At 33.9% G+C, this 20,738-nt stretch overlaps 1 protein-coding gene across 2 annotated transcripts in view; it reads left to right on the forward strand.

Moving 5' to 3' along the window:
- EPHA3 (EPH receptor A3) overlaps window positions 1-20,738 on the forward strand; it is a 337,528-nt gene that overhangs the window by 312,667 nt on the left and 4,123 nt on the right. For both annotated transcript variants that reach the window (XM_037152357.2, XM_037152358.2), the window contains exons 14-16: window positions 2,585-2,734; window positions 4,434-4,627; window positions 17,484-17,639. In XM_037152357.2, coding sequence (XP_037008252.2) covers window positions 2,585-2,734; window positions 4,434-4,627; window positions 17,484-17,639 — 500 coding nt within the window. The remainder of the gene's footprint in view (window positions 1-2,584; window positions 2,735-4,433; window positions 4,628-17,483; window positions 17,640-20,738) is intronic.

Consider the following 20,738-nt stretch of genomic DNA (forward strand, 5'->3'; position numbering starts at 1 on the left):
CCTGTACTTGCTAAACAGATACAAAGTTTTCAGCATGGAAAAGATTTTCTTTGTTTTCTTTTCTGTATGCGTGCCGGTTTTTTGAAGCAGAGATAAAGACAGCTGAGATTTTAAAATATTCTACTTGCACCATAAATACAGCTTTGTTTGACTTCTGTTAATTCTCAGAATTCTTTAAGGGAGAAAAATTGTGCACAATGATTCTATTTGGCATATAGAATGGCTTTTGTTAACTGTTACATGTATAAGTCTATTTTTCACCAAACTTAAGAGGTATTATTTAGTCTAGGCAGGTGCACATAACTTAATTGGTAGAGGATTTAAAATGTTATTATTATTATTTTTAAGTTTGAATGTATTGGCAGAGAAAAGGGCAATATGAGACTTGACAACAGATTCTCTACACTTAAATATGAAAAAGGACCTTTTAAATTTTTGTGAAAAATGCACAGTGTAAAGAAGAGAGTGAATGAGTAAGCATGAGTGACAAAGACATGAGAAATGGGAAATTTCTAATACCACATGTCTTCTCATCTATAAGACCGTAAACACTTTCTTCTCTGTTTTTCTGGTTCTAGACCATCATTACTCTAGGGTATGCTGAGCACTGTAGTGTCTACACTAACTCCCAAGGATTTTTTCATCTGGCTCTGGTCTCTTCAAGTTTGATTTATTTTACTTCACCAGTATAAATTGTTGACTACTTTTAGGCTGGACGCTTCTCAAGAAGGCTGTGGTCAAGTCCCCTTTTCTGGGCTCATATGTCTAACAGTTTTGTGCATTTTTCAAAACCTAGTATAAGCCTTACCTTTTTCAAAGCTCTTCCAGCAGTTCCCCTCTCTGAACAGCTCACTTGTGTAAAAACATCAGGAAGTGTCAAATTTTCTGAGGTAGTAAAAATCACACATAAGACTCTCCTCTACCAGATAAAACTCAGGATACTTATGATTAAATTCTGATTCTATCTTTTCTCACCCTCTCTCATTATATTCCTCCACATAATCTGTTTTTACACCAGAAACAGTTTTTGCAGAACATACATTTTCCTACTCTGTGCTTTGATTTATGCGATTTTCCTCAGAATGTGAGAGTAGTAAGCTAAGGTTTCTTGAGGTTTTACCATGTACCAGGAACTTTGTTAAAAGGATTTTCCTAAAATTTATCATTTAGCTTCACAACAGAGGTATAAATCAGTACTATTACTTTTTCAAATAACGCATGAGGAAATTCATACATAATGAGGTAAAATTACTTACCTTCTAAGTTTCCCATCCATTTCTCAAAAGCAATGTATTTCCCGCCTTGAGGATCACTTCAGAACCAACAAGTGACAGGAGGTACAATGTCACTGGAGTGCATTTGATGAATATGGCTTAAGATTTTGATGATATACATTCTTTGGAACACCCAGTTTTATTCGTGTTGTACCAAGTATTGATAGATCCTTTAAATTTCAGTTTGTATGTGACCCCCTCTATCCCTCTAGTGATGTTTGGGGCTCAGTGCTCTGAAGCACAACGGTCTTCACTAACGCCTTCCTGCTTAAATTGAGGTCCATGGCCAGCATGATCAGCATCACCTGGAACTTCTTAGCAATGAACACCCTGCCTGCACTCTGGAACTAGTGAATCAGTATTTCCACTTCAGTGAGAGTGCACAACAAACTATTCATATGCATTATAGAGTTTGAGAAGCAAAATATTTTTCTCTGACAAGATACTCTTTTTTGCATTTAGTTATTCACAATTACTTATTATTCCTGTTTTCCTGATATTTTCCAAATAGAGAGCCAGTATGTTATTTATATTTGTCTCACCCAGAGTGACTACATAATACTTCCCATATGGTTGCTACTCGGCACATCTTTATTAAATATATTTATTAAACTCAGAGCAAATTCCATGGGAGTCATACCGTTATATACCCTATAACTCAAGGAACCAATATCCTTTTCCAGAAAGTTCTGGGAATATAGTTATCCTATCTTCCTAGTGTATATTGTGCCCACCAAGTATACAAAATGTACTTCAGATGAAGTGAGGCACTAAATAAATTAATTAAGGTAATTAATTAATGTATTAAAGAGAGTTTTGCATAAGTATAATTTTATAATGAATTTAATTAGTTAATAAATACTTGTAAGTGTGAAGAAGTGGTTTAACTTCTTTACTAACAGAGTCACATTATGAACTAAAATTGTATGGTATAACATAAGTCTAGTTAAATCAATAAAGATTTATTTGAATGAGATTCCTCATTCTATTCTAATATATGGTATTGCACAGCCACTTCAAGTTGCCTTGTTACAGATGACTAATGCACTGCAGTTAATATATAATGTCAGTATTTAAGGAATTTTCAAATTTTTCTTTATTATTTTAAAATTCTTTTAAATTAATTGAAAGTAAATATTGTGGTAAATTGTTGCCACTGCTGCTTAGTATTAAAATAGAATATCAATATATATCAACAGAAAGCCACATTACATTTCAGAAGAGAAATACCCTGACAAATTCAGAAGATTATAATATGTATAATATGTTTAACTCGATCATGAACATCCAATGTGATTTTATATTCAAAGGGAGGAAAGATTCCAATCCGGTGGACATCACCAGAAGCTATAGCCTACCGCAAGTTCACATCAGCCAGCGATGTATGGAGTTACGGGATTGTGCTCTGGGAGGTGATGTCCTATGGAGAGAGACCCTACTGGGAGATGTCCAATCAGGATGTAAGTATTTGTAGTCTACGAGTTAGGGATTCAGATCAAGAGATCAAGCTGTGCAAGGAAGTGGAGCATAATGAAACCAGGTGGCTCCCACTGAAATAGAAAACTTAAAAAAAAATGAAATTGTTTCCAAATCTTGCAAGAATATTCATTGAGCTGCTCTTATGGCTTTATAGTTTTCCTCCAAGCAGGGGTTTAGAATTGAGATAAAAATGAAGATGTTTGTGTTAAAATGTAATGAAATAAGTGACAAACAAGATAACCATTATATATAAGGGAGTGTTAGAAATATTTTTGCTGCACAATTATTTCTGTGTAAGATATACATGTCTGCTATCCTTTGTAGATTTAATTCATGCATCTATGCTGACTTTTTTTTACTTAAAGATAGTATTTCCCAAATCAGATGAAACAAGCAATTTGTAGCATGTTATTTCTCATACTGTATTAATGTTGCACATGAATTTAGTTTTACAAATTGAAGTCTCTGGGTAGAAATAATAATCTTTAACTATATAACTGTGATTGATTTTTCAAAAGGATTTTTGTTTTTATAAGTCATGTTTTGCTAATGCTTCATAAAAGGATGCTCTTGGCATATGGGATCAGCACTCAGAGATTTTTCTTTATGCTTAGCCAGAAACTGTGAGCATGATCTCAAAACACATAAGAAGGAAAGCTGAGATGCTTTTAGTCATTTCCTACCCACCACATATAAAATTGCTTTTAATGTTTTTGGATATAAAAACCTTTTTGTACTTCTTCAAACAAGCTATTTTTATAACAGTAATGGGAAAATCAGACTCTCTTTTTCACATCTCTATTTTCAAAATTTTCTTTGTGTCATAGGACCCCAAAGTGCAGTCTCTGAACCAACAGCTTTAGCAGACCCTTGGAATTTGTAGTAATGCATGTTCTCAGACCTTACCCCAGAGTGATGTAATCAGGGCTTAGTCATCTACATATTAATACCTTCTTGAGATGATTCTTTTTTAAAGATTTTATTTACTTAATTTTAGAGAGAGGGAAAGGGAAGGAGAAAGAGATGGAGAGAAACATCTACGTGGAAGAAGCATCAATCAGTTGCTTCTTGCATGCAACCTTTCTCTTTGCAGGATGGCACCCAACTACCTGGGCCATATCAGTGTGGGCTCCAGATGATTCTGATACATAGCAAAGTTTAAAATCACTGCTTTATGGGATTTAAAAGTACAAATAAACCTATAGATACTTAATTGTGCAACACATGAGTTTTTACCAAAGGACCCTACTATGATTTGAAAGGCACTGTTTGAACTGTGCTATAAATAAAATCTGTAAATGTTTTTTCTGCATTCATTCATATATATTTTCCATAGAAATCTGTATTACTGAATAAAATTTTTACAATTAACAATTGTAAAAATTGTTACTACAATTTTCTTACAATTAACTGACTTTTCTGTCATAGAACATTTTTAAAAACTTTTAATCTGAAAAGTATCTTTACAAATTCTTCTAAATTTATTTTTTCTCTCTTGATCTTCCTTTATATACATTTTTGGGCATTAGTAATATATATTTGATATGCTGTTATTTTTAAGATATTTAAGATGAGAACTTTCTACTTATGTTTAAAATAGTCATATAAGTGTGCTCTGTCCATGAAGAAGTAAAAGAAGTCCCACCTTTTAAGTCCTTGGAAACTCTGCTTCTTGCACAGGTAATTAAAGCTGTGGATGAGGGCTATCGCCTGCCACCCCCCATGGACTGCCCAGCTGCACTGTATCAACTGATGCTGGACTGCTGGCAGAAAGACAGAAACAACAGACCCAAGTTTGAGCAGATTGTCAGCATCCTGGACAAGCTTATCCGGAACCCGGGCAGTCTGAAGATCATCACCAGTGCGGCAGCAAGGTGACACATTACAGTTTGCATCCTGCACTCACTCTGAAAGGAATGTATTTTCTATCTCCAAGTTGTTAAACTTTTTTTCCTCACTTCCCCAACTGCATTCTTTGAAACTTATGCTTCTCAAGATTGAAGAGACATATGTTTTTGTCTCCTTTTAAATCTTTCAGGAAGAAATCTCATGCTATTTAATGATAATGATGAAATTGTGTTCTTTTTAACTTTCATCTTCACTAGAAGTGAGTCTACAGTCAGACTTCTTTAAGTCTTTGGAAAATAGAGAGCCAGGACACATAACTTCTTTTCACTCTCAACTATATAAACATAAAAAAAAGGAACAAATAAAAACTCCTGGAGCGATAAAGAATTCAAAATGCTTCCAAACATTGCATTGGCTAGCAGAACCCTACTTCATTAAATAAATATTTGTTCAACCCATATTGTATGTCACTTATATTGTTAGCATCTGTCAGGAATGAAACTAAATAAAATAATGCCAACTTTCCAAGGCCGCAGCACAGTATCAGTCCTTCACAGCTATGCTGCAATCCAGAGTACACGATGTCTATTAGATTTTATGCATATGCCTCCCAGTTAAGAATCATTGCGCTCTCTTAATGGTTTCAATGAATGCAAATTAAAGTGCACCCACGAAGTGCAATAGAAGAAATAGGTAAATGGAGATTAATTATGTCAGGGCCATATATAAGAAAAGCAGTGTTAATATATTTGGTATATCTCAGGGAAACTAAAGGCAAAGATAACTATATGGTTTAATAATTTGTTTCTCATTGCATACATAAGAAAAACAGTTCTTTTACATTTGATGATGTGTCCTCTAATGGTATAAGTGCAGAGCTTTAGTAAAATAACCTACACTTAATGTGTACACAAGTCCCCAGTATTAAGTGATATGTATAAATATTGCATAATGATGATGCAGATGTAAAAGTGTAATATAGTGCCTTATTGGGAGGTTTCTTACTGGACATCTGCTCTTTTTACTGACAATATTGGCAGTTATGATTTGCATACTGAGAGAACACCTACTAATATACTTTATGATAGAATATATGGTTTTTAACATAAACCAGTATAATTGTATTGGATATTCATGATTCCACTTTTATACCACATTTAAATAAGATGAATAAAGGGAATCTGAACCAAAGTCTTAATATGAGTATATAAATTTTATAGATTATTGTTTGGAAATAACACTTAGAGGTTCCCAAGACTGAACTTAATGATACATCTTAAGTAGATAGAACTACCTACAACTTACCACATAAAGATGAATTTCTGTTCTAAGTTTCACAGAGAGAGAATACACAGACCCTTGGAAATCTACCTGACAAGTTAACAACTAACAGTACAACAAACTTGTCCTTTCCTGGGCCATGTGGTCCTCATTTTGCATCCTGAAGTTATTTCTTTTTATCTTTACTTACAGCAATCATAGCAAAAAAGAACATCTTTTCAATTATTTCCACATCATAAAAAGACATTCAAAACCATTTCCATAGGATGTTATTAGCCATATAAAGACTAACTCATATAATATGATGTAGGGATATTTAACTTAATTTTATGTGAAAAATTATCTTAATATCAGATCGTGGTATGTCAGGATGTGTCTTAGCAGCCAAATTTTAACATACTTCTTAAATTCACTTTTCCATTCTTATAGAAATATACTGAATATATTTTATCCAGTATATATTATTTGAAAACTGAATAAATTCTATGTATTTTCTCATGACACATGTAATTTTAAGGAAATATAAGTATTTTGCTAAAAAGTACCATCCATTTCAAATTACTAAATATAAGAGTTTCAAAAATTGTTTTAATATGCTTACTGACTGCCACTGAAATACAAAGCAGGGAGGATTGTGTCATTATGAATTCATTAGCAAGAACTTCAAATAGTCATACTATAATGTCAAGAAATCTTTTTTCTTATTTTAGAAGCTTTGCTGTCTCATTTTTGACAATGATTATTTCATCCTTTTTTATCATTGATTGAACTCTAATGCCCTTGCCACATACTTTCTTGAGAAAACACAAGCTATCAGATGGGAAATTCTAGCAGCAAAAAAATTAAAAACACACAAACAAACAAATAAAAAACAACTTACTGGTACCTGCTGACACTCACACTCACCCATCTTGTCTTTCTTTCCTCTATTTAAAAGAGCGGGAGTGTCCCCATACTTGTCGGAAGCAGATCCTCTCTCTCTCTCCCCCCTTATCTTTCCCCTCAATATCCAGTTTCTTCCTTTCTGCAGATTCATTGTCATTGAATTATATTCTACTGCACTTTTCTCAAATTCCCAGTGGTGATCACCAGGGGAAATTCTTAAACATACAACTACCCACATCTATACCAAGCTATTTCAGAATCTCTAGGGAAAAGGACTGAAATGTGGAAGTTTGATAAAACCACCAGGTAATTTTTTTATCAGCAGGTGAATTTAAATGATTGTCTGTCAACATTACCTTTTCCTGTCCTACATCTCTGCCAACTATTTCCTTCTTTTTCTACCACCCTTCACAGGAAAACTTACCAAATAGAAGTCTCATAAATATCTCAAAATTAATATTCTGACTTTTTTTACTTTCTTCAGATAACCTCATTGTTCCACTGCCTTCCTCATTTAGTTGAGTTCACTAGCACCTGTGCATTTACCCATCAGGATTAAAGCAAATCTCAGTGCTTCTTTCTGCCCCTCTTCACTTTGATCCTGGTGATTGTTGGACCAACACAACCAATCTACAAACACTCTGTTCTACATACACATATATAATATTGTCTCCTCTGACCTGCACCACTACAATAGCCTTCTAATGTGTCCCTGCTACCATTCTTGCCCTCCTCCAAGCATCTTTTCATATAGCCTTCAGAATTTCTATATCAAAATAGGTATGATATAATTTCGGTCACCTGTTTATAACCAATCTTAATTTCCCATTACACTTAGAAAAAAATCTCAATTTCCTTTGATGATTTAAATAGCCAGGCTTTTCCAACGTCATTTCTTTCATTCAAATGTGTATTTACTCATTTTCCTTTTTTTGAGATTTTATTTATTTACTTTTAGAGAGAGGGGAAAGGAAAGAGAAAGAGAGGGACAGAAACATCAGTGTGTGGTTGCCTCTCGTGTGCCCCCTACTGGGGACCTGGCCTACAACCCAGGTATATGCCCTGACTAGAAATCAAACCAGCAACCCCTTGGTTCACAGGCTCACACTCAATCCACTGAGCCACACTAGCCAGGGCTTATTTATTCATTTTCAATGACTATTTATTATATACCAATCTACTGTGCACCAGCCATGGGTAGAACCTAGAAAACAGTTAAGAACACAAATACACACAGGGATGAGGACTGGGGGGTGGGGGGGAATGGGAGGGAGGTGGGTAGCATGGGGTGGGGGGGGGGGGCTGGGATGGGAGAAATAGACAGAAAACTGTACTCAAAAAATAACTAAATATTTTTTTAAAAAAGAACACAAATACGGCCCCTGCTATCCTGGAGCTTACATTACAGAAGATGTTTAATACACAGTAGGCAAGTACATTTTAGAGGAAGAAAATAGATCACTGTGATAGTTAATATAAGGGTGGTTGAAAATAGTATTTTGAGGAGTTACTACTGAGCTAAGGCCTTAGGAAAGGAAAAGTGCCACGTGTTTAAAGAACCCCCATCATCCTCACCCAGCCCCAGACCCCCCCAAATAAAAATAGTCTTGGCATGGGTATATCAACTGCAAATGAATTTGGAGACCTCTAGAAAGTGGCAGACCGATAGATAACATGACTGAAAAGTGGTAAGGAAAGAAAGAGTCTCTGGCTCTTTCTTAGCCTAAGAAACAGAGAGAATCAACAACACTTGAGGCTACCCAGGCCATGGTGAGGACTTTGGAATTTGAAATGCATGGGGAACCTCTTAAAGCATTTGAAGCAGAGAAGTGACATGATTTGATTTACATGACTGCTTGTGGAGGGAGAGGGCTGCTTCAGCCTTTCAGCCTATGCCACTTTCACTTCAACAGTACTGTAGCCACAGCGGCCAACATCTAGTTCCTTTAGAAAGACAAAGTACTTCAGATACGAAAACAACAGCACATGCTGTTTTCTTGGCTTAAATTCTCCTTTGCATCCTTCTTCCTTCAGGCAGCAGCTTCTACATCTTATATTAATTGAGGTCTTCTCTGCCAACGCAATTTAGAGGTTAACACAATTATTCATTTACAGGGCACCATATTGTGTGTGTGTGTCTTCTTTTTAAGTATTCATTTCTCCAATAAACTCTAAGCCCTTTGAGATCAGATACCACACTTCTCTTGTATTACCAGTGCCATGTTGATAGTGGAAACTCAATATCTGTTAAGTACTTGAGTAAATATTTGCTAAAATAATAGTAATTTTCCATTTCAACAGAATCAGTATTTTTAGAAAAACATTCTACTTTTTTTCTCTTCATTATAGATTTTAGCAGGCCTTGGTCATACAGTAAAAAAGCTTAACATTTCTCCTAAGCAGAATTACATGTCAGTATCCCTTTCTGTGAACTCAGTTCCAGAAACACTCCTCCAAACACACCTGGAAACTGTCCAAATCTGAGTTTATAGATGGCACCAAGGATTCAAATTTCTGAATGTTTTAGTTAGTTGTATCAGTGTCTAAAATTATGCCTTAAAATTTGTTAGCATGAACAATATTAGTCTATCATTCTTATACTGATGATGTTCCCAGAGTCTCCCTGAGTTTAGTTAGTTATATGGTAAAGTTTATTCATATACTAATATAAAAACCTTTCACTATGCATAATTTTACTTTTCAACCCTTGTTAGAGTTGATGATTCCTAACAGAATCATTCCCAAAGAGTCTTCCACTGGGAGTGTCTTTGTGAACATCGGTGTTGAATGGGGGAAGGCATATAAGTAAGTAAAGGATCAGGGAATGCCAGATCCAAAACGTAACTTAGCTGTTCCAGAATTGGTGAGAGAAAAAAAGGAAGTTACATTAATTGTATGTTATTTTTGCTCTTCAGTAATTGATTTATTTTGCAAAAAGTAGGGAATTGGTGGATACATGTATAAATTTGCAGTTTTTGTTTTATTCAATATGAAGCTGCAGATGTTTATTCTGTGGCATTTTGTGCAAGGCATTGCATTGCTAGGGTCTGTGGTAAAAATATAGAAACAAGACTCAGCCTCCATCCTCAACTGCTTACATTTAAATATGGGAGGAAAATACATCTTCAGAAATATTTTAACTGTACCAGAATATGGAATTATTGGAGCTAAAATACAAGGTGCTCAGGAAGGTGAATTCAGAAAGTCGTACTGGAGTATTTAGGACATGGGGACTAGTGAGATGTGCAGAGAAGAACCAGAGAAGACTTCTGGGCTCTGAACGTGGAGGACATGAGGGCAGTGTGCTTTTATGGACATCAGAAAAGAGTAGACTGTGAGGCAGAAGAGCATTCTGGGTGCAATTAGTCCAAGCCCTACAAGAAGCTGGAAGTTCACATCTCAAGCTGGGGAAAATATTAAAATTAAATCTATTTAGGCATACAATTTAGAATATTTTTATGTATAGATAATCAAAGAAGCCACAGCCAGAAACATGTTTAGCAGGTACAGATCTCCATCTAGTAATACCGGTTTTTACTACTAATGTATACATTTTTATTTTTCTAAAATTATTGTATTTCTAAGTAAAGTTTTCATATTCAATGGATTATCATGAGACTATAATCTGAGGATAGTGGATGGTGTTGGTTCACCTAGGTTGACACTGAGTTATTCCTCATCCCCATCTACCAGACAGCACGTTTGAGCTTCTCCTTGAGACTTCTGTTATGCATTGGGTTCCAGGGATCATTTTGAAGCTTGTAAATACCTCACTCATTTAGTCCAAAAGTCACTAACTCAGATGTCTACAAGAGCCAAGAAGCTAACTGCAATGAGTGAATGCTTCCATCATATGTAATAGGGGATAGCCAGTGGTAGCCAGTGGAGATTTCAGGCTGCTTATCAGGAGACTGGAGAACCAATAGATGCCAACAGAAGGCAATCCAAGAATGAAAATAAAGTAAGGAACCTGAGTTGACATTTCCAATGCACAAGCTCCCTCCCACTCAGAGATAAAGGAAATAGTCTCTATTTAGAATTTTGAGAAGAGCCTGTTATAGAGCAGAAGACTATGAAATGACAAGAAGAAGCAGAGTGAGGGATGAGATTTAGACCACTACAGAAAAACCACAGCTCAAGAAATTAATTTTGCAAAAGTGGAGAAAATGAACTGTTATCAAAAGCTGCAAAAGGCTGACAGACAAAAAAAGGCAACTGAGGAAGAAGCCGTTCAAAGACTCAATGAGATGGGCATCGGCTTCTTTGCCCTTCTTATTTTTATTTTTATTTTTAGAGTAATAAATGAGGCACAATTTTAAGAGGTTTAGTTATAATTAGATGATGAAAAGGAAAGGACAATGTGAAAATAGTGCTTTTGAGAAATATATAAAAGAGTGTATAATCACAGTGTACATGTGTAAAAGTATAAAAATGAAGTTCCCTCACTCTTTTTTAAGAATTGAAAAAAATTCTTCTTGTTCTTCATAGAAAATGGTGTGTTGTAAATAAATAAAAAATAGCCTTACACTAAAAAATTTCCTCTTACTTTACATCACATTCTTTGCTATATGTAAAAAAGAAATAATGAAAGTCCTCTCTTGAAAGAAGCTATTTGCAAGTCAGTTTTATAATATAGCTCCTACTTTAAGTAAATTGATTCAGTTACTTTTATGAATGTAGCTGACTTAAAAATAAAAATAGATATAATAAAAAATTAGAGACAAATTCCTTATATTTAGGTAGCAAGATACTCTTTTTATTTTTGGATGTTTGTATATAAAATGACGTATTTTTTTAATTTATAGAATTTTCACACTTGACATCATTGGCTTCTTCAATACCAGTCTAACTTTATGGAATCTAAGTTCTTACCATAGAGTGTTAAACAATGTATTCAATATATTTAGAATGGGGTTTTAAAAGGAAGGCAACCAAATTCATAGCATAGAGAGTTAAATAATATATGTAATATATTTAGAATGAGATTCTGAAAACTAAATGTACTTAATTAATTTATTTAAAATGATAGTAAATATATATCGTTTCATTGCATTGATTGCTAAGTTTGAAAGGACTTATTCTTCTTAACCTACAAGGTAAATAGGAAAAATAAGCAATTTCCCACAATTTTCCCTGTAAATAGCATTAAATTATAATTATTAAAATGCTTCTGATCTCTGACAGTACATAATATAATTCTTTTAGAGAATGACTACTGTTTTGACAAATATATCCTTTAACAGAATTCTAATGACCAAAAAGCTTTCTGTTTCTCTAAATGACTTTGACCTCCAGTTCTGAACTGACAGGGTGACATTCCTCACTGAACAAACACGGTACTGAACTTTTTAGAGGGAATGCTAAATACCCAGGTGATCTCTTTATTTTTAATCTTAAAAATCAAAGTAGATAATTTTACCACTGGGAGGAATTAAACTAGATATATAGCTATAACTACTAAGATTTTTGTCTTTAAGACTTAGAAATAACTGAAATAAACACAAGGACTTTACATCTCCTTAATGAGTCATTTACCTACTAATCTGCTATTGGGAGCTACACACACACACACACACACACACACACACACGTATATACTCAAAATTACTTTTAATTCCTGATAATAAAATAAATGTATTTAAGCCTACCTGAAATTTTAATGTTAGAGATAAGAAGATCAAAATCATCATCAATTCACACTTTTTAAAAATTGGCAAAAACAAGATTTCCCCCTGAATTACAGCATCATTGTTTGAAATAATAAAATACAGGTTATAAAAGGTACTGAAAATTATATTACTATTTTCATATAATAATAAAGGTAGAAATAATTAATATTTGCTTTAAATATTACTCTTTATGGTTAATATATTTCTGAAACTATTCACTATTACAGATAGGTATAAATAAATATAGTGGTATAGCATATATCTCCAATATTATTAACTATTTCTAGACTCAGTAGACATTTACTTATTATTAAAAATGTGTATTAATCATTATTTTTAATATAAAAAAGAAAGCCCTTTATAAACTAATGGAGTCTTCATATACTACAAAAGGATAACTGAACATTCAGTCCTAGTGGTTTAGAATTCTCAGGCAATATGGAATAAAATCATTAAGAAAAAATATTCTTGGGACTGGAAGTTATTTACTGACATTTGTTTCCCAGTATCTGGGGCTAATCAGTATGAAAGCATTTACAGATAAAATAAAAGTTGATGGGGAGAAAATATAGTTGTACCTCTTTAATGTAACAGTATAAATATCCATAAAAGAATACGTCAAAAACCTAAATACTACAAGGAGAGAGAGAAAAAGGGAGGAAAGTTATTTTTTGCTTCCCTTGAGCAAACATAATTTCCATGATTTCTTTTTAATGACTGTGGTCTGTGGTCAGTAGGTACTGATTTATGAAAAGCTGTAAAAGATCAGGTGGAACTCTGCAGGACATCGTTTACAGCTGCATGGATTGAAACCTATCTAATTTGTCTAGTAAAAGTGTGAGCTCACGGTGCACATCACCCAGTCTATAAATTTCCCCTTCAGACCCAATGTCTGGGGCTGGGTCTAAAAAAACGCCAATGCCTGCAGCTGCTCACAAAGCCCACATTCCCTTGGTGTGCATGAAGAGACATCACAGGCTCTTCACAGTGAGAGACAAATTCCTATCCATTGATAAACTCTCCAGATGTCCTCTCAGAGGAGGAAAGGAACCAATTTTATTTGAATTCCCCAGAGAAATCCTGGAAGTGGAAAAATGATACTTTGCAGGGCTGGTTATTCTGAGGTCACTGGCATTAAAATTAGGTCATTCTTTGTCTTCGTTGTACTTTGATCCAAGTAATAAACAGAAAAACTCAGTTGGGGTCACTCTAATCCCTAATCCGCAGGTCCTGTTCTATTTCAACCTGTTTATACTAATTTTCTCTAAACTCTTGTTGAGTCTGGTTATGGTGTTGAGTTTAAAAGTACAAACCATTTTGAATTGAGAAGAAAACATTCTGCATTTTGCTATTAGGCACGCTTCATAAACATTCTGAATAAATGTACTAGGGTCTGATTCTTTATACCCACAGACCCATAAATGAAAAAGTATTGCTATTCATGAAACCAGGAGCTGACAACAGTTGACATTAGAGTGCATGCACAGCTACTGTAAGAAATCCAAGCTGTGGCATGTGTGTGGATATGTCCTGTAGATATTTTAATATAGTACTGTCTTCTTTCTAGGTCTCATTTTGTTTTCCTTATAAAATTTTCTCACATCTGATTTAATGTTATTTTTATTTATTTTTTTTTACTGATTCGATGACTTTTTCAATGGATCCAATGGTATACCTAATTCTGGCTAGTGAGAAAGTCTGTTTCACCCATGAAGGACATGCCAAAACAACCCCAAAATATCAAATAAGTTGTAGAGACTGGGTTCCTTAATGTCTTAGAAAAAACAAAAACAACAGATTTTCTTTCTTTTTTAAATTAAATTTAATTTAATTTTAATTGTTGTTGAAGTACAGTTTTCTGTCTTTTACTTCCATCACAGCCCAGCCCCCCCAGCCCTCCCCACCTCCCTCCCAGTTCCACCCCCCCACCTTAGTTGTTGTCCATGTGTCTTTTATACTAGTTCCTGTAAACCCTTCCTCTTTTCCCCTGAAATTCCCTCCCCGCTCCCCTCCGGTCACTGTCAGCATTTTCTCTATTTCAGTTCAAACAAACAAGCAAAATATAACCAAAGACACTGAAGTAAAGAACAGACTGAAACAAAAATTTTCAATTTTAAAAATAAAGGTCTAAGGAAAAAACAAAAACAAGAGATTTTCATTTATTGAGTAACTTAAAAGAAGCACAGAAAATTTTTATCTATGTGCCATAGAGAATAATGTATAAACTGCTATTTTTTATATTTTGTAGTGTTTATATTCCTAAAGAAAAGAAAATTAATCTTTGGTAAAATAATGCCTATGTTTCATTTTTGCTTTTTTTAAAAAAAGACAGCCTCCAGGTTTAGTTAAAATTAAACTATAACACATAAAAGTGATAAAGTCTATAATTTAAAGTTTTAATTTATAATTAAAATGCCTGAGGTAGAGAGGACTGAAGTAGAGTTAGTCCAAGGGAAAGCGAGTTGGAAACCCCTCCACTCTCAGCTGTCCTCTGCTTCATAAACTAGTATGTCAGGGAAGGAAAGTAGTTATCGACCCATATTGTCAACAGAGGATGAATACTTAGGCAGAACCAAATTTTTGCATTGCCATTTTTTCTTAAACTCAGGATTAAAGTTTCATTAAAATTTGGGCATGTTTTTCAGATAAGTTTATCTCCATGAAAATCCAAACAGTCAATTTACCCCCCTTCCATACGCCCCCAACCAGAGTATGCATGTCTAGAGCATGTTACACAATTATTCAGATTTTAAAATCTTGACCTCACACACATGTCTCATATGTCAGGGAGTGAGTTGAAGAAATTTCATCACAATAATAAAAACTGTCCAATTAAAATAGTCCCTTTTAATGTGGGTAAAGTTGGCTTTTATATAAGTTTGATTCACAGAGATACTTTCTCAGGAGACATAAGTTTTTATCACACATCCTAGATGATAATCAGGGCATTGTATTCATTGACAAAACACTTTGCTCAGTTTAATTGTGTCTAGAAGGATCATTTGCTGTTATTTCATATTTCTGAACATATTGGAACTGGTATCTTAGAGCTAAATTTGTTTCTAAAATAAGGATTAGTGTATGTCAACATATTTTTCATTTGTTTTGGTGTCTTCTGAAAATTAATTTTAAACATTGAATTTGGACATTTCAAATGAATTGTATTTAGTCAAATTACTAATTTTAATATATATGAAAATGTGAAGTTCTAACTTAGAAAACCTTAATATTCAAAAACTTAAATAATAATTTAAAAATTTTTCAAAACTTAATGCTGATTAAATTCAACTGCAGTATCACAAAACATGAAAAATTCAGAATGATTACACTGATAAGGTAAAAATCCAAATGCACACTCTCAATTGTAAGATAAAAATTAGATTATGTCACTTTGCAATTAAATTGGTCCTGTTCAAAATGGCCATGGAGACCTTTGGCCCACAACAAAAGGATCCTAGAAAGTTGCTGACATATTAATTAATGTACCATGCATCAAGAGATCCCATCCTCAACTAGCCCTCTGTGCATCTCTCTAAGAACTTTCCTCAGTAAATATAGTTAATATAAATCCTGCTCTTCTACATGACTCAAACCCCTGACCCATCTACCTAACCCATGTTTCATTAACAACTAAGCTACTGAGGTAAGAGGTGGCAATACAGCCACAGCACAATTATTGGAACAACAAAACTTGATAGTATTTTTCACGTATGAATCCTGCAAACTAAAGGTATAACAAACATTATGAACTATTGGAACCCAGTGGGTTTTCTAAGAGGAAATAATAGCAAATACAATCAATTTTCTACCTGGTCATTGGACCCACTCTCATGAGTTAAAGGAGAAATAAAGGGGTCACTGAGAGCTGAAAAAACAGGACCCAAGGACACCTCACCAACAGGCAGCTTCTTTATGCTCTTCATGGATGAAAACATGATCTCTTTCATTCCTTTCACATCCTTTTGATTGTCTATACTACAAGTAGTAATAAATTTAGAGTTGGGCCTGTAATTATATAAAACACAATCTTTGAAGTTCTTAATGTTGATTATATTGTGCAATATAAATCACAGTGACAATCAAGAAATTTCTTCCTCTCTTTCTCATTCTCTTAAATTTTATTAAATTTATTGGGGTGACATTGGTTAATAAAACAATGTAAGTTTCAAATGTACAATTCTATAATCCATCATCTCTATATTGCATTGTGTGTTCCCAACCCAAAGTGAATTATCCTTCCCTCACCATATATTTGACCCTCTCTACCTTCCCTTACCTCTCCAGCACTTTCTACCTCTCTGGTAACCACCATACCCACGTCTGTGCCTGTGATATTTAGTTTGTTTGCTTGTTTTATTGTCTTGTTTGTTCATTTGTTGCTTTCTGTTATATATCCCACATATGAGTAAAATTGTATCATGCTTAGTAAAATAAGTCATGTGAAAAAAGTCTCTCCCATTTTACTATCCATCATCTATATTTCTATCTCAATCATCATCTCTCTATATATAGAGAGGAGTATATATATATATATATATATATATATATATATATGATGAACTCTGTATAGTTGTATATAATGAATTCTCTTCATTCTATTACATATAATGAACTCATTTTGATGTTTTCATTTATGTGAGGATTTCACTGGTTACTCACCACTTTCCCCACCCCTTTTGTAATTTTTATCTTTATTTATATTTGTGACTTTCATATCTGTGCTGAGTTTATGTCCTGCTCCCAGTACAGTTTAAGTTTTTCAAACTCCCTTTTAGACAACAATTTGTACAATCAATTTCTTATGGAAAGCCAAATCTCACACTATAGTAGACAGCAAATTATTCCGTGTCATGTTTGTAATAATTGTATCCTAAATTAAGACTGTCTTTGCTAATGGTCAAACAAATTAATTCATTAAAGTGTGTATGGACATACTTATGCAATTCACTGGCAAAGTTTCAGTAATTTCAAAGGGCTTCAGATTTTGAAATACAGCAACTCGGCTGATTCCTGATCTCTCCCCCTTCGGTGTTTTGCTTTCTTGCAGGCCATCAAACCTTCTTCTGGACCAAAGCAATGTTGACATTACTACTTTTCGCACAACCAGTGACTGGCTTAATGGTGTCCGAACAGCACAGTGCAAAGAAATCTTCACAGGAGTGGAATACAGTTCTTGTGACACCATAGCCAAGATTTCCACAGAGTAAGAAAAAGTTTTTAAGATGACTGAATGATTCTAAACTGTTATTGAACATACATGTTTTAGAGTAACGTGTTATACAAATAGTACTTGAATGTCTGAGGTACTTACCTGTCTCATGTAACCACTGAGCTGGATCCTGGGTCTCTCTTTTTGACTTATGTGTGTTAATATGTCTTCTTCTCTCCCAACAGGTGATTTCACTGGTCTATGAGCTCCTTCACATAGACCAACAGTACATATCTGTACCAAATTTCACAGACCCAAGCCCTAAAATAGAAACAGAAGCAGATAGAGTGTAATGCTTTGTATATTCCTACATTTGTGATTTTTCTGTCATTTTTTAACAAAACCTAGCTTTTGTGAAAATGGAAAATCAAGAACTAAGTGAATAATCTGGTGTACAGGGAAACATGCTAAAGTCTAAAGTAGTTTTCACAACTACTAAATAAACGTATCATCATCTATTATTGAGTCCATGAAAGATATCATACCTAAAAATTAAGTTAAAAATGGGTTTAAGGTATTACTTTACTGTAATGGAGTTTCTGAGATACTACTTTACTGTAATATCTTAAACCCATTTTTTAACTTCATTTTTCCTATAAAGCTTATATTTGGTTTAGAAAGACAGAATATGCATAATTAGCATGGTTTTATGTGAAAAGCCAATAATAATCAAGTACAATATGCTATATATCTTAGGGATCTTTAGATAATAAAAATATTCTGATATGAGAAACCTGTGGGCTTAAGGAAGGGGAGTTCATCATCAAATGAATCCACTGAATAATTCATAACACTTATCTTCATTCACAAGATATGCTAATTAGAAACTGGTAGTGAAGAACTAGAAGCCAGATTCTTCAACTCTCTGTGGATGAGAGCCAATTTACTGCGCTTCCAAATGTAACCTGCATCTGTTTTTTTTTCCTGAAAAATGACTTTTTATGCATTTCTAAGAACAAGGCTAAAAATGGCTTTCTCAGTCCTAAACCATACAAATTTGGTGTGCTACTCAGATGACCAGCACCCAAATCTCTTAATTGGAAGTTCACAGGAGAAACTTCTGATGGACTCAGTCCCATTTGTAGATGGCACCTTCAAAGTCAAGTTTCTCATTATATGACTCTTTATGTTCAAAAAGAAAGAAGTAAGATAGTGTGAATTTGGCTCTAGAGGCCATTTTTTTAGGGTAAAATAGACAACTTTTACCAAAATTGGAGTTTCTGAGTTGGGCAGTTACACCAAAACTTGTACACAGTTCTGTTGCATGGACACTTTGGAAACTGCGTTCATCTGCGTTTCAGCATCATCTACCTTTCATCCTTATTTCTTAAAAAAATATTCTTCCTTGCCTTCAGATTCCTTTAAGTTTTAACCTTATATACCTATAATTAAATATTTAAATGTTGTTGAAAACTTAAAGATTTTCATTGTCACCGTCAATCAGTTTTAAAGTCTGTGTGGAGAACTGCAGATAAGCTGTCAAAAAGGGATGTGCAATGGAATTAATAAAGATATAAGTGCCTGATAGTAGGTAAAGAAGTTTACCATTCATGGTATAATATTCCAATCAAAGTCTCAAAAGTCACAAAAGGACTTCAATACTACTATTGAAGAGGAGAGTTGTTCTTAAGAAATAATGCTCACTCTAGTCTGTGTTGGCATTCCTCTTTACAGGGAAATATACTGTTTATTGAATAGACTTCTGACCCAGTCAACAATATGCTTCAAGTTTCTATAGCAGTTAATTTGATCATACAGAATCCAAGAATGGAATAATGTATTAAAATATTTTTATAAATTTTTATTTTAGTAATAAAAAAGCCAGGGTTGGGATAAGCAAGACACCTGCTTCAGAGCACAGAAGCACAGGAAAGAACAAATGCAAAGTTGAACACATCTACATCATTGCCAGATTTTCAAAGGCAAAGTTATGTAAATGTTTATTCTCAATAAAATATCAACACTCATAGCTTTTAGATCATGAAACACTGTAGTGCTGAGGTGGATGAGGCAGAACATTGTCAATATGATTAACAGCCAGCACACCATTTAAATATATTCAGACATTATAAGCGGTGAATATGCTACGTGACAGGGTTTGTTACATTTCCAAGTTAGCAAGGTATTTGTCTCAACAATCCAGTGTTGGGCACTAAGTTCTTTTTCACTAGTTCGAATATTCTCACATTTTTGTTATTATTATTATTTAAACAATCTGTGAATGTACATTCAAGATGAAAGCTGACTTTTTTTGAGAGACTAGGCTCTTTCAGGTTTGTTCTTTACACTAAGCCAGATGGCTACTGATCTCTCTGTATTTCAAACTCCACAGTGTTCTTTTGCCTGTCCTTTCTCTTCAATTCAGGGACAACATAGAATTAAGACACATTGACCTAAAATTCCTTGAGAATAATTATTTCTCAGGTCTCCTCAATGTGTTGTACCTCCTGCCCCTAGTTTAAAATAAAAATTAAGAATTTATAAAAAAACATATAATTCTAATTTGGATAATTTTAATGTGGCAACATTTATACTTCAACTGCTATAAAATATTTAATCCAGTATTTCGTCCTTCTTGTTTCAGTCTTGAGCTTATTGTTTGAATTTTATTCCTTTTAATTCTTATTTTCTTTGCACCATCCAGACTCAATTCAAAAAGATTTCCCTTGACCAAATAACTATAGAGATTCTTCTAGAATAAAATAGCAATACCTAAAAAAATACTATTTTTTTATCCAGTCTATTAAATCACAAAAACGTTCAAGAGAGCTTCAAACTCAAATACATGTTCATTTACTTCAGTTAGTTTAGGGGTATCGTTTACCTGCAAATGACTCAAGCCATCTGATTTTCAGATGAAATCTAGAAAATATGCAATTTTATTCAGTAAACATTTAAAAATATCTTTTCATAGCCTAAGATGGATTTAGGAAGTTTAATGTGCGAAAAGAAGAGAGAATGAAAGAGGGCAAGAGTTTCTGTAGACTCTAGAGAGAGAATGAAGTGTGTGGAACAGATATCAGGCAGATAAATTGCTACAAGTCATTATCCTGCACCCTTGGATGCTATTTGCAAAGTGTCACCACCTATCCC

Source organism: Artibeus jamaicensis, unplaced genomic scaffold (assembly GCF_021234435.1).
Source record: "Artibeus jamaicensis isolate MK-2021 breed Jamaican fruit bat unplaced genomic scaffold, CSHL_Jam_final contig_3113, whole genome shotgun sequence".
NCBI classification, from domain to species: domain Eukaryota; kingdom Metazoa; phylum Chordata; class Mammalia; order Chiroptera; family Phyllostomidae; genus Artibeus; species Artibeus jamaicensis.